Source organism: Mytilus trossulus, chromosome 7 (assembly GCF_036588685.1).
Source record: "Mytilus trossulus isolate FHL-02 chromosome 7, PNRI_Mtr1.1.1.hap1, whole genome shotgun sequence".
Classification (NCBI taxonomy): domain Eukaryota; kingdom Metazoa; phylum Mollusca; class Bivalvia; order Mytilida; family Mytilidae; genus Mytilus; species Mytilus trossulus.
The window spans coordinates 76,064,128-76,080,111 of record NC_086379.1 but is presented as its reverse complement, the minus strand read 5'-3'; the positions used below and the strand labels follow the sequence as shown (position 1 = coordinate 76,080,111).

The 15,984-nt window shown below is 31.6% G+C and overlaps 1 protein-coding gene across 1 annotated transcript; it reads right to left on the bottom strand.

The window, feature by feature from the left end:
- Positions 1 to 3,349: 3,349 nt before the first annotated feature.
- LOC134725830 (protein disulfide-isomerase-like) lies at positions 3,350 to 11,486 on the bottom strand. Its single transcript, XM_063590034.1, has 10 exons — positions 11,202 to 11,486; positions 10,113 to 10,310; positions 9,562 to 9,695; positions 8,817 to 8,954; positions 8,004 to 8,108; positions 7,219 to 7,545; positions 6,755 to 6,875; positions 5,974 to 6,152; positions 5,371 to 5,460; positions 3,350 to 4,926 (listed from the first exon to the last, which is right to left on the bottom strand). The coding sequence occupies exons 1-10, from the start codon at positions 11,341 to 11,343 to the stop codon at positions 4,867 to 4,869; spliced, it is 1,494 nt and encodes a 497-aa protein (XP_063446104.1). The 5' UTR covers positions 11,344 to 11,486; the 3' UTR covers positions 3,350 to 4,866.
- Positions 11,487 to 15,984: the final 4,498 nt, after the last annotated feature.

Below are 15,984 nucleotides of genomic sequence, written 5' to 3'. Positions count from 1 at the left end.
TTTCCTGTTGTTTGTATTTGATTTGTAATGCAACTCCTGAAATATTTGATATGTACTTCTTATTAGTACCGTCAAACTAAGTTTGAACCTCAAACCAGTTGCAACAGAAAATGTTTTAGTTCTAACCTATAGCATTAAGCCCCAAATATACTCAGAAAAAAAATCCCATTAAATCTGATGTGAGGAAAACTCAAAATCAGCATTTTTAATTTCTTATGGAAATTAACATTGGGAAGGGAGATAACTTGGCAAAAATGAGTCTTTTTTTGGGTCAGTTTTTGATTGATTTTCTTATAATTCATGAAAAGTATGATACTTTGATGGGGTTACAAGTTTGTATTTGACTGTATTATATAATCTTCTGCCCATGAAATGTACAAAACCGAAGTGTTATGGGTATATTTATTTTTTTGGCACTTTTTTTATTAAAAAAATAGCAAATTTATGGTTTTGTAACCATTTTGGAAATAATGTGAATATTTGGTATTGTTTATATCTGTAACAAATATTTGTTCAGCAGCTACCTTGATTAAATAAACTTTAAACCACAAAAAGAAGAATATATGCTTAATTACTTTTATTTTAAGTGGTCAACTAAGGAATTATTAAATCTAGGTTGTAGCTAATAGATAAAATATATAAAATCACCTTTAGTTATTTTTTATACTCTAAAGACAACTAAAATATCAAGAATTAATACATTTCTTTTGAATGAGAGCAATAAAGTTTGATTTTGTATTCATTTTTATTGATATTTCTGCCTTTTTTGCAGAGTTATCTCCCATTTCAGTGCAAATCTCCATAGGAATTATAAAATCATTTTCCTTTAGTTTTGCTCAAGTTAGATCTTGTTGAACATTTAGGGTATAATGCTAAAGATTAAAACTTAAAAATAGTCTGTTGCAATAACTTCAGGGTTAGGATCAAATGTACGCTAGACTGACTCAACTATATATGTGTCATCAATGCATAAGCCATAACAATAAATAAAGTTTTCTCATACAAAAAAAAACCAGGACACTTCTTCAGTTGAAAGTGCAGAGAAAGTCTTGATAAATTGTTTGGTACAGGCATATGCACCTCACAATTTTTTGGACACCAGATTAACCCAGTGAATATAATAATAGACAACTTGCGAGTTTGGTGCATTTCCGTCAAAAACTATGGTTTTAGTAAACATCATTTGTGCTTTTAGTGGCATGGTCACTTTTATTCCAATGTTGGCAAATTATAATACTATATTGCACGATTTGTTCGGCAAACTAAATTCTCATAATTGACAATCAAGCACTGCTTTCATTAGGGAATTGTGATTAAGTACTTACAAAACAAAAATTATTTCTAGTTTATCCTGCACAATGAAGATCACTGAGACGCTTGATGATATTAATAGCGCAGGGATACAGGTGATCCCCTCTATCCAGAAAATGACGTCACTTAGGCACGCCTAATTGATGAGTTTTTCCCGGTGACGGATGAACTCGAAAGTGATCTATTGAACAGATCAAAACACAAATAATCAACATTGAACATTGAACCCTAAAAAATAAAGTTAAGGTCAGATTATAACTACACTCTACAATCATTCCATATACTAAATATAGTTGACCTATTGCTTGAAGCATTTTGAAAAACACAAAAAACACAAAAATCAACATTGACCAATGAACCATGAAAATGAGGTAGAGGTCAAATGAAACCTGCCACACTGACATGTACAACTAATCATCATCCCATACAAATGCAGTTGATCTACTACCAATAGTGTTTGAGACAAGGAACTAGTTGTTCCATGCAATTAGGTCAAGGTCATATGAACTATGTCTGAAGGACATGTAGACGTTGCAAGGAACCCATATACCAAAATATAGTGAGAAATTCACACGACAAAAAAAACCACAATTTTAATTCAAACAGACCAAGAAATGAAATTCATCGTATGAGGGTCAAGGACAGTTAACATATGGTTGAGGGAAGCTTCCTAAAAAGGTATCTGCATAAAAAAATATGAAACATCCAGGTATTTTACATTTATATACCTATATACAAATAGCAGCCACCTGATAGTAATACCCTCCTTGAATACTGCGTCTAGGCAAAACAAAAACTGACCCAATTAGTAACAAAACTAAGCCTTAACCAAAGAACCATTAAAATTATGTTAATATCAGATGGAACCTGCCAAACTCACATGTACACCTTATAACATAGTTAATATATAATTTGAACCTTGCTCACAGATCTAAGAAATGGGGTCAAGGTCAAGTGAATCCTGCAAGACAAATATGAAGGTCTTAAAGGGATCCAATCAAATGTAGTTATCCCATTACTCATAACAAGTAATTCAAGCAGTCACTGAACCATGAAAATGGGGGCAAGCAACCATCAGGGTTAATGCACGATTGACAAAAGCTTTTGTCACATATTACAGGTATTTGCATACAAGGAAAGAAGCATACTTGTCTTTTACCTTCTAAAATGATTCATACACTTGGTTTTTCTGCTGCTTGAAAATAATTCCTAATTCTTGCATTTCAATACCTGATGTAGGTTAGACTAAACACATAAAATTGACCCTGTCAGCAGACATTCGATTGCATCCAAGAAAGATTCCAACAAGTGAATATATGTTTGAACAGGTACATCTTGCAGGAGTTACATTGTAGCACTGTACAAAAGATTTCAATGAAACCAATTTCGTTTTTATGTCGTTCATATACCAGTTAGACAAAACAAGAGGCTCTCAAGAGCCTAAAACGCTCACTTGGATTTTTTGGCATTTATCTTTCGTTTAATAGTTTAAGTGTCCAATTTTATTGTAGGTTGTGTTTTTGGTTTAATGTATATTAATAAGTGTTTGAAAATGCAGTTTTTTATCATACTTTCTTCAAAACCAAAATTTCCTTAAAAATCACCAATTTAGTGGCAGCTACCTAACGATAGGTTGTTTGATTCATCAGATAATTTCAGGGCTGATAGAACACTTTTATCCCATGTCAAATTTCCTAATGCTTTGGTTTTTTGAGATATAAGACAAAAACTGCATTTTACCCCTATGTTCTATTTTTACTCAAGGCGGCCATGTTTTTTGAAGAAACAGAAAATAAAACACAAACTTTTATTCTAGATACCCTAAGATTCATTCAGCTTATGTTTGGTTGGAATTGGTAAAGTAGTTTCAGAGGAGAAGATGTTTGAAATAGTTAACACCAAACGGACGACAACGACAGACGCCAAGTGATGGCTAAAGCTCACAGTTATTTGGAACGGTGAGCTAAAGAGAAATTTATGCTGTCATAAGGTATGCTCTCATGCTGGGCTTCCTAATAAGTGATCAAGAAAGACAATGTTTGTATTTTCAAATTTTAATATTTACTATTTTTACGCTTCTTAATATAATCTTACAAAACTTTGAATGTTTATCTTTAACATGTATACAAAACAAACTGTCCAATTAAAACACATCCATCACCCATTCATACATAAAATAGTAAAAATAACCAAAAAGTGACAATGGCACACAATCTGTTGTTCCATTTATAGAAAGGGGATGACCCTATTACTACTGGCTACAATCCATTAATAAATAGATACAACATTTTTGTATTTGGACGCTCATACTATAAATAATTTACATTTCAAATTTCCAAATACAACAATGTTGTGAATAAGAAGACCTTATATAAGTAGGAAAAGAGGAAGCTATTTGAAGCACTATAAAAAATCTACTGATACAAAGGATCCTAATGAACAACAAATCAAGTAGCAATGTCACTTGCTGAAAACTGTTTTAATTGCACTACACTTCTGGTAACTGATGATAAAAGTCTTCTTGCATGACAGAAAAGAAGCTCACTTGATCTTCATAGAAGTCAGAGAGAATATTATCCCTTCAGACAAATGCTGTTACATTTTTTTTAATATCAGGGTAGAGTATTTGACAATGCAAACCCTAAAAATACAGAAATATTAGAGGTGAATTTCTTTAAAAAAAAAACACTTTTACTAAGGTCAGTGAAATAACACTTATAGCACTCATAGACTCAAAATATTAATAACAAACTTAACTATGATTATTGCTACCGTCACAGAAAAATAATTTAAAACATGATACATGTATGGCTATAGATTAAAAAGAAAAGCATGACAGGAAATTTGGATTTGTACTTTCTCTGTCAATTTTTTACAGCAATTAAAAAGAGACATAAAGATGCTATCGGTAAGAAAGGGGCCTACACTGGGTTCTCATTTCCAAATTTGAAATTTACAGCTAAAATTTGGAATGATTACGAAATCTTTGGATATGACTAGACAGGTGAAATATTCTAAATTATGCAAAAGACTCTAAATTTGGTTAAATTTTAACTTTTTCAAGAACTTTAAATGGATCAGATTCAGCACTAGTTCTATGAATGATTACATAATATGAAAACTATAAAGTCTAAAGACATTGGAATTTGCCTACATTTTCATTTCAAAGATAATTGGATCCAGCTGGCAAAAGTCTTTGATGACATGAAAAATATGTGCCTAAATAAAACCGTAACCTTTTTGATAAATGGTGAATTACTATGTAAAACTATCATAGCACCACTGGACCCACTCACACATCTAAACATATTCTAACATCTCTCTACATTCAACATGATATGGAAGCACTCCAAGAAATGTCTGCACCAAACATTAAACCCAAAAAGGAATAATCTCAGTATTGGAACACAGTCAAATAAATTTAAATAAATAGACAACAATTAAGGTCACTTAATGTCCAAACAGAGATTCCAAATAACAGACTGGTTCATTGTTTTCCCTCCCTTTGACAATGGAATAAGCTCCCCACCCCTGCACAACCCGTAATGGAAATGTTTATAATTCATCCTTTGCTGCTGCTTCATCTCCTTCCTCTTCATCTTCATCTTCATCCTCCTGAAGAAGAAAAAAGATAAATAAGAATAAATTTTTTTTTACATTTCTTAATAATGTTTTTTATATCAAGAATTGTACTTGCAACAACAGAACACATTTTGCACTAAAATTCAAAACTGGTGACAGCTGTCAATCGTGACTTTTATATTTGTACCACCATAAAATATGTTTCTGTGTTGTCTCGAATATTTGATGTACCCTTTTCAGAAATAATTTTGAGTGTTGAAAGCAACCCTGTCCTCGGGATAAAATTGCAAATTTTCTTTTTGAATGAAATTTGATATTATTTTTTTTTAATTATTCTTGTAACTATAAAAATTGTGTGTTCATGGTTTCCATTGTGTATTTCGGGAATAGCAAAAGAATAGTTTATTGGTTAATCTTCTTTTCTTACAACCATCTTCCTATTGTACAATTTACATTTTATACCAATGAAAAACTTACTTCTTCTGGTTCTCCTGCTCCTTCTTTACCTCCACTTTCTAAGAATTTTACAAATCCGTCTAAAGTTCTTTCTCCATTATAATCGACAACCTGCAATGGTAAAGAGAAAATAGTAACGCAATATGCTTGGCTGATATTTACAAAATAAAATCAAGATTCAAATAGCAGCTTAATTTAGTTTCAAATTTATATGCTTAGAAGAACTAAATAAAAATAACATTAACCAGAGCCTGGAGCATGACCAAAGTTTTATTACCTTTAATTCACTAATAAAAATGTATGCCACAGATAAAATTATTGCTCTTAGCTAATTACTTGTTGCTGCTTATACCTGAACAGTACAGTAAAACTTGATATAGGTACAAGAATCTATACCAATCATTCAGTTGAGCAAGGTGATAATAAATTGTTTTTAAGATGTTAATGATTCATGTTATTCAAAGATTTGTGATAAATTTCCAGGTGACAATTTAGGCATCTGTCTTGAGGTAAATGTCTTTATAAAAATATGTCATACATCATGTACATCCTTTCAAAACTACTTTGAAATTATTTCTTTTTAGTTTGTAGATGTACTTTTTTCAATTTGTGAATTAAACTTACATCACTGCTGCCTTTAGGGAAATATTTAATAGTTGGGAAACTTTGAACTTTAACATCTTCTATTTCATTAACTGTAGAGTCCATTTTAGCTATAACAATATCATCTTTATCGTTAAATTTTTCTCCTAATTCATCCCAAATTGGGGCTAATTGTTTACAATGTCCACACCATGGGGCATCTGAAAAAAAAGACAAACATCAATGAATAGTCTGTTGAAATAAGGATCAGCAGTACATATAAGTATTACAAACTGTTTTGTATTTCTAGCTTTTGTTAATGCTTTATTATAAATAAGAGGGTTTTAACAATCAGATTCTTTTTAAGGTTTTGGTAATTTTTGTTTTGTCTTGACATTTATGATTTTGTTTGAATTGTTTTACTTTTGTCATTTCGTGGTCTTTTCTAGCTTGCTGTGCTGTATGTTTTTTTTTTATCTTTGCTGAAGGAAATACAATAATTAATGACCCATAACTTATAAAATCTATAACATTTAGTCTCTGATGTTTAGTTGTTATATTGGCAATCATACCACATCTCCTTATTTTGTCTTTAAATGACATACAACTTGTATGATCCTAGTCAATATATAATGTAGACAACAATAAAAACTTTGATTTCCCTTTCATTTTTACACATTAAAAATGTAACTAGGATACTTTTGAAATGTCACTCATCCAGTAGACATCTGTTGAGGCTTATATTCAAAATCCTTTTGCAACTTCAAATATTCTGCATTAAGAGTACATGTATTTTTTAAAAAAACTAAAAATATGAACTTACAGAATTCTACTAAAACTGCTTTATCTTGATCGAAAACTACTTCTTTAAAGTTCTTTCCTACTAAAGTTTTAACTGGTTTTGAATCCCAATCTGCTGGGACTTCTTCTGACATCAAATGAGCCTGTAAACAAATATATAAATATATAAATAATTGAATTAAAATGGTTAATTAGTATTTTAAAGAATGACCTTGGCTCAAAAATACAGAAAAGACTGAAATTTCCATTCTGCATACCTGAAATAATGTAAAATTATCACATCCACACACTGGATATAAACCCCTATATTCAATTAGTTTTTTTCCCCCACATATTGCAAGAAGATTAATTCTATTCCAATTGTTAATGTTATCAAAAACAGCATAGCATAATCTTTTGCATCACATGTGCAAATTATGAAACATTTAAGAAGTATATTGATCTTGAAAGCTTTAAACCTAAAACTTGTTAATTAAAAAATCTCACCTTCAATTTGCCATCTAAAAAGGCTTGTACGAATGTAGTAACAGCTTCTTCTGAAAGATCATCAGAGTCTGGTTTATATTTGGTCATGTCTTCTCCTAGGGTGATGAGACGTGCAGCTGGGGTTTCTTCTTTCTTCAAACCAAAGAATTCCAAGATTCTTGCATTATCTTCATCTGAGGTGTCTAATGTGATAAACAGAACTTTTCCTTTAAATCCTACTGCAGCCTTCCTGTATCCTTCCAAAATTTTTGCAGAAGCATCAGCTTTCTTTTCTAAGAAGAGTAAGATGTGGTTCTTGATTTCTCCACCAAAGATCTTTTGTGCAGACTAAAGAAAGCAAATTAAAAAGTTTTAAAAAAATAACAGCAAAGAATTAATTAACGTTTGAATAAACTTTAATATGGTCATAGAACTGATTATTCATAATTTCAAATTCAGCAACTATTTATTTTCTCACATGACTTAGTATTTTGGCCATAATGTCCACATGCACAATTTGTAATATTTAGTAATAAAAATTTAAAAATAAAAATTCTTGAAATCTTGAAGATAGCTCATAATTGTTTGTTCGATTTTATATAGAATTTTTGTATTTGTGTGGTAAGAGAATATCTAATTTTGTTGCCATGTTTAAGTCTTCAAACTGGTACATATGGCAAGGCGTGCTAAAACCTTGAAACTTGCTGTCCGATTTAGGATTACACGATTACACCACATCTCTGTGGTGCCTAAATTCAAAAATCTTGAATGGAGGCGACCAGTATTATATGATCTGGTTTACTTACTTCTTGTGTGAATTCAACAATCAATGGTAATCTGTTGGCTGAGATGAATTTGTTGACGGCATCAGCAGTTACTTCCCCTTCAAAGTTATTACGTCCTTCATCAAACTGTAAAAAGTAAATATCACGGATGTCAGAACATGATTTTAAACAAATTATTTTTTTATCAATTATTTACCTACTGATTATTCTTCATAACATTTCAACCATTACTTAAAACCTTTCAAGTGATTAATTATGACATACATGTACTTGTAATTATATGTCCATTTAACAATGCATCTGTACTAAATTAAATAGCTATTTAAAATACATTATAGCTCAAGGCAAAGTGATAATACCAAATAAATACTTCAATATGTTACAAAATGTCAGATGTAATCTAACCAGAATACTGGTCACTTCAACTTGCCCTTAAGCCATGCCACAGATTGTTAAGCTGCATTCTATAAAACTTTATTTTCTCTGGAGTTATGGTATAAAAATCCCAGATGGTTTCAATTCATTCGTATGATCATGTGCATGTAACGAATCTGAATTTAATTCATAACCTGAATTAAATGCAGACCAGTCTTATTTAAACTGTAGGGAATATATAAATATTAAATTCTTTATGAGAAAATATAATATAAAATATTGATCCTCATTGTTCAAAAATAGTTTTAGAAGGTGGTCTCATAAAGTGCCATTTCGGCAAATGCATGACTGTGCTTAGTGTTTTTTTTGTACTTTTTCAAACATTTTATGATGATGCTAATATATTGTGCAAGGTTTGATGTTATACACACTTAAATCCTCATTTCAAATAAGTTTTACCTTCTTGAAGAGAGCAACACCATCAGATTCCATTTCATATTCTTTGAAGATATCAGTATTGGATGTAATTCCGAATGGGATATCATCAATACCTTGTGCTGCTTTCTCGTATTCTTTAGCACTGTCTGATTTCAAATCCTAGAAAGGAAACATTCATACATTTAAGAAACCTCGAATTCCAAGTGCAAATTTATAAATAGTTAAAAAAAATCTCTTCTTTTCCTAGTCTAAAGTTAACTTTTCAAAGCATCAATAGTTGAACACATGGAGACAAGATACACTAACATGAAGGTATTCAAGACCACAACAACTAAGGTTTTATATCTACATAATTAAAATGTTTTTCTTTCAACAAACTCTTTTTCAAATAAAATGATAATTTAAAGCATCAATATTCAATTGTATTTTGAATTTATTAAAACTTCTATGTACCTCAAGGTAAATACATGGAAAAGTAAAACATTACCATAATTAGTTTGTTGTAAATTACAAAAGTCAATAAAAATGTAACAGCTGCTAGAAATTAACATAAAAGTAATTATAATTTTTAGTAAAACCTTCCTTGTACTAAATGCCATACAGAAAATCAATTTTTTAAGTTGTTAAATTAATTTCTTTTCCTTTCCATATTTAAGATTAAGTCATGTATATCATATGGATAACAAGTTTAACCTAAAAGACTGAAAAGAGTATGTCAGCTTAAAGACGGCCCCCTTAAGAATATTGTTTTCAAACTGTAAATCACCTTGAAGAAACCAATAACAACAACTTCATCTTTTTCAATCATTGCTTTAGCAGCATCTACTGAATCTAAAGTAACACAAGCGGGACCAGTCTTCTTCTTCAACCAGTTTACAATATCAGCTGACTGTCTACCACCTATATAACATAAAATTGATACAATGACAATTATGAAAAATTTGAGTGAAACTTAATTCTGTTTTCAATCAATATTTTCTTAATCTCAAGAATTCATTGTAGGCAGCACCTTGCAATGCATAGCTTTGAAATAATAATTCTAAAATTTCTTTTCTACAAACCATGCAATACAACATTTATACATGTTCAGCATTAAATGTTTTACTTTGTTAATGAATAATTTTTCAGTCTTTAAAATATCAATCTTACAAGTACTTCAACAAGGGCAGCATTATTGACAAACAAAATATGTTTTTAGCATTGTTTATGACTACACGCTCCCTGAAAACAATAGACTGCTAGTGGAAAAGATATTCCCAACAAATTCATTAAAAAATATACTGTATTCAAACCAGAATGTTTTGTTCTTAGCATTACCTGAATAATCAGTTGGTGTTCCTGATCTGAAGAATTTGATAGTAGGGTAGCCTCGGACTTCATATTTTTCTCCAAGTGAAGTCTCGACAGTAGCATCAACCTTGGCTAACTTAATGTCTGAGCCTTCATCAGCTAAAGCTTTGGCTGCCTTCTCATACTCTGGTACTAGAGCTTTACAATGGCCACACCATGGGGCATCTGCAAATAAAATAATTGAAATCATTGTTTACTGATTTGTTTACCTGTGTTCTTAGCAAATCTGGGCAAATTTTTGGATTGGGACATGTAAAAAGTCTGCATTGACCATATATATATCTGGATCCCCTTAAATCTGCCTTGGATTTAGTAAAATAATACCCTGCACTAATTTCATCATCTAGGAATTAGGAATTACAGAGTACATCAAATAATGAAATATGAGGTCATGATGTTATTTGCTTTAGAATATTCATGTATCTGACAAGTGACAATTAATCTTTATTTGTTAATCTAAGCACCTGGTCCTTTTTTAACTGTAACCTCCAACTATAAAGAATTCAATGATACACATCGGTGTAAGTGTTAAGACATTTATCTGAAAACATTATTCTTGGTAAGGACTAATTAAACAATAGTAACACAATTAAAAGTAAAATAACAGATGTGCCACATCCACACAAAACATGCTGATTCAACTCGTGAAATTTATAAATACATGTGTATTGCTAAATACATCAAAACAGGTAAATCACAGAACTGTAGCCAACTTTATTAGTGATAGTTTATGGACTATCAACAATATTTAATAGGACATTAATAAAATGTTAGTATTTTTTATGCGTTCTATTAACTTTCTTATTCTTGTAGGGTCGTAATATCATAGGAAGTATTACTCTAGACTTCATGTTACTCTTTTGACTTTATAATGATGCTGACGCTGGATATTCCATATGGAATCTTTAACCTGTCAAACATATGAATATATAAAACATTATGATATCATCCACTTTTATCAATGTTATGTGTTTCATAGACATAATACAGATATACCTGTACAAAATAGTTATCTAATAGGTATGTGTACATGTGTATTAACTGACATATACTTACAAAACTCAATCAAGATGTTGGGGTTTTCTTTCAGAGCATCTTCCATATTTGCTGTTGTCAACACTAAAACACCATTTTCGTCTTTAATGTCTGCTCCAAAAGTTAGAGCAACAAAGCAGGCACTTAGAAATAAAGGCAGCATATTTTTTGCAAGTATAACCGTTTGGTTCTGTGATGTAAAAGACTGATCCCAAAGTATATGAACCTAGTTGAAGTCTTCAACGTGGCAAAGAGACCGGTTTATTGTGCGCATGCGTAAAATAAGTCAGCACAACAGAACCGTGTTGTGGAGGGATTGGACGAAAAACTGTGTCACGTGTCAACGTAAGACGTTTAACAGTTTTATAGGGGGAACATGTGCTCCCGGATATAGCAGTTCCACGTTTACTATTTTGAAGGTTACGCTTCGTTTACCACAAACAATGACAAAGATTTGTTGTTTTCGGTCATTTTCAAATGATTAATTAAAACAACGATTAAGAAAGTATATTTTTGCCAGAGACATATACAGTACTAAATTTAATTGTCTTTTTTTGCTATTAAAATCCTGTAAGATAATATTGTCTTTGATTTACATTAAAGTGGGTTTTGAGACTTAATTTATTTATCAGCTGGGACATAATTTGATATTATTCGATTTATATTAGGTCATATATATAACAGAGACGTGTACGATCCACAGGAACAATCGTCATGATGTTTATACATGTACCATTTATTCTGACGTCTCTCGGGTTATTATTAATTTTAATATACACATCGATTTGAAAATAATTTTTTTACAATTATGTTTTATGGTTCAAAACCACAGTTTTTTTTAACAAACATATTAATAATGATGTGTGGTTTTTTTCAGTTTCTTCTTCACGTGGCTCCTTTTTTTTATGGTAGAAACTGGGACTATACATTACTAGGACTAGACAGAGGGAGCGACCATTTAAATTAACTTGAAAGAAATGGGGGTATCTGATTCGGATTTTTTTTTTGCGTCGCGCGAAGGTTGTTTAATTAGTTTTTCCAGAGACATACATCTACAAAATAGGACATCAAATCGTAGCTATACCATCTGCTATTCTCATACCATCAGACAGTAGAACCCGCAAAAACCATAATTATGCTTTTAGACCGGCACATTTCAACCAGAGACATATATACACATATGTGGCGGATCCAGGGGAGGGATCCGGGGGTTGGAACCCCCCTTTTTTTTGGACGATCAATGCATTTCAAGTAAATGGGGACATATGGAGTTGGAACCCTCCCTTCCTTTGTCCCTGGTGGGAACCTCCTTTTTAAAATGGCGCTATCAATCAGTTTTTTCTTCCTCAATATTTAACACTGAAAGATCATGATGGGGAAATTAGGGTTAAGAATAATTTTTTTTCACATCTGCTTAACCAGAACATTTTTTTTACATTAAATTGGAAATCAGAATGTTTTTTTAAGGAAAAAAAAAACATAACCGACTGTTCATCCTCAGGGTTACCGTATTGAGATCAGATTTAATTGCATTTGTGGAAAAAAAACTGGTTTTATCTTATTTTTTCAATAATATTTAATTGTCAAGTGAGGCCGGCGGAAATGACATATGATGTCTCTGTGACAATCTGGTTTTGGGGTAGTTTTCATGTCACTTCACACTTCTACGGGATCGTGATCATTATGAGAAATTGTATATAGATCGTAAGAAGATGTGATACGAGTGCCAATAAGACGACTCTCCGTCGAAGTACACTTTTCTATTTGTATATACTTAGTTTTCTCATTTGAATTGTTTAAAATGTCATTTCGGGGCCTTTTATAGCTGACTATGCGGTATGGGCTTTGCTCATTGTCGAAGGCCGTACGGTGACCTATCGTTGTTAATTTCAGTGTTATCATTTTGGTCTCTTGTGGAGAGTTGTCTTATTGACAATCATACCATATCTTCTTTTTTTTTATTTAATGGTAAAATTCGACCATGTAGACTTAAATTAAGTATACCCTTTTCTACCATGATATATTGTAATTATAGTTCCATAAATTTCCTAAGGACTTTACTGATTTAACATGTGTCTATAAAAAATAAATGGATATAAATTAAGACCGTTTAACTAATGACATCATTCATGTAAATTAGAGATATATTTAAGGATTGGTGAACAGCATTTATAGACATCCAATCGGAAAATAAGATAAATGAATCATTGGCATATACCAATTGCAACCCATGGATACAAATATAATTTAGAGTATTTAATAGTTATGAATATAATATGTGTTTTCAGTCGTGTATCACTGACCTTCACGGGTGATCCAATGAATGGATCTGTCGTCGATTTTGACATACTAGTATATGAAAGTATACCTTCGAATAGGAAGAGCCCCTTTCTCTTTTCCTTGCAGAAGATATAGCAGAAGAATATCAACATGACAAAGCTAGATCGAAGAAAAAGTGACAACATATCATGGTGATGAAGTGGCGAATAATTATATAACGGAGCCATTAAACGATCTTCCATATGATATTATTCAGGGTAAAACGTATTTAATCGATGACAGGCATACTTATTGGCATTTTATAGGCCCTTTACCATGTTTATAGCTTGCTGTGAGCCAAGGCTTCGTGTTGAAGTCCGTAAGAGGGGGCCCACTCCTATATAATCAACCAAATTTTTCCCACGAAAGGGGGGCCCGGGCCCCCCTGGATCCGCCTATTACAAGGCACACTTGTAGCATATGCTAACCATATTAATATAGGTTAATAGTTTTTCAGATAGTTTACTAAACTTCTCGAAGAATCCCTTTAAGTCTATTCATGTCGGATGGTTAATCTCACAAAAGTAACAAAAAGACCGCAAAGTTTTATTTCCGTATGTGGAATGTTTGTCCATAGGTAAAATAGAAAAACAATAAAACACAACAAAATACATCAATACTTCACCGAGTTAATCTGCTGAGAAGAAAAAACGACAGCAAAAAAATGATTTTAAACATTTAATCATGTATGAATGTCCTCAATCGTTATTTAAAAAAAACACAAAAAATACGTTGTATACATACTGATGTTTGGTTTGAACAAGAACAATGGTTACGCCAAACTGCATGGCATATGTTTAATTTTCGTGTGTTATTACTATATATATGCAAAGCTTGCTGTTTGGCTCCGTGTTGAAGGCCGTACATTGATCATGATGGTTTACTTTTTTTCAAAATTGTTATATGGATGGAGAGTTGGCACTCACATCACATCTTCCTATATCTAAGTTTAACTAAATATTGGATGGTTAATCTCACAAAAGTAACAAAAAGACCACAAAGTTGTATTTCCGTATGTGGAATGTTTGTCCAAAGGTAAAACAGAAATAAACAATTAAACAAAACAAAATACATCAATACTTCACCGAGTAAATCTTTTGAGAAGAAAAACGACAGCAAAAAATTGATTTTAAACATTTAATCATGTATGAATGTCCTCAATCGTTATTAAAAAAAACACAAAAATTAAGTTGTATACATATACTGATGTCTGGTTTGAACAAGAACAATGGTTACGCCAAACTGCATGCATATGTTTAATTTGTGTGTGTTATAACTATGCAAAGCTTGCTGTTTAGTTAACGAGTTTAACTAAATGCAAAACAAATTATAAAACACCAAAGCAGCATATGATTAAAAGTTACTGTTATATGTGGTTGCAATACTAAGCACTGGAAATAATGAAGCTCCAACCAGCTTTTAATCGTTTTGTTTTAAACAGTTTTAAAATTTCATGTGTATTGGTCTTCGAACACCTCAAAATGCAATACGGTATACACAATTGCAATACACCACCATATTGGATGTTGCAAACATGTAATAAAAAGATGGTATGGCATGTAGAGATGTGGTCGTCATTTTGGATGGATCACGATATAATAAAAAAATGTTTAGCAGATGATGCACCGTCGGATTTCCAGAAATCTATTTTACATGAATATTATACATTTTTTTTTACAACAGTCTGACCCGCGAGACGTGTGCTACCAGTAGACCAACCCCGAAATATAACAAACAGAACACCTAATGTATGCTTACGCTTTAAGTTTATTTTTTGTACATAAATAAGGCTGTTAGTTTTTCTTGTATGAATTGTTTTGCATTTGTCATTATGGGGTTTTTTATGATCTTTTATAGCCTGCTATGTGTGGTATGGATTTGGTTCATTGTCGACCTTGGTAACTTCTATGCATTTAGTATCACGGAAAGCACTAAAAATAAGTAAAGGTCTAGGGGAATGGACCTCCTTAAAAATGTTTTAGTTAAAGAACTTTTAGATATTAAAACATTTTTTCCCCCAAGCACCTGTTGAAAAAAAGCGCACAATAGTTCAGATATAATCTAAATTATCGACGTTTAAATTGTTATTACCGAAACGATATAAACGCTATACGTGTGACTTGAAAAGGGTAATTTTGTAATTTTATCACTATTCAGGATGTCACCCAAAAGCTCCACGTATATATATACTAGTACATTACTTTTAAACAACATTTCAGGAAAAGGAAGCCGTCGTTATCCTGTTTGTTAGTATTACCTCTCACTAAGATTTTATACAGGATGACAGTGACATGAGCCCGAACTGCTTCGCTGGACTGGACTTATTCTATACTGTATTTACATCTATTGCAATATAATAATGACAGATTATATTATAATGTATAACGAATGTGTTTATATTGTCTTTGTATTTCGTCGTGTGAACATTATCTTATAGTGTTTTATGTTCACTCATTTATAAAAATTGAGATAGCAATATATATAT

Bases quoted from the DNA above. Each gene is read 5' to 3' on its own strand.
- LOC134725830 (XM_063590034.1), bottom strand. From the start codon at position 11,343: ATGCTGCCTTTATTTCTAAGTGCCTGCTTTGTTGCTCTAACTTTTGGA. The intron at 9,696-10,112 runs GTAATGCTAAGA...TATGTTATATAG, and splicing joins AACACCAACTGATTATTCAG to GTGGTAGACAGTCAGCTGAT. The intron at 8,955-9,561 runs GTGATTTACAGT...TTTCCTTTCTAG, and splicing joins TTGTTATTGGTTTCTTCAAG to GATTTGAAATCAGACAGTGC.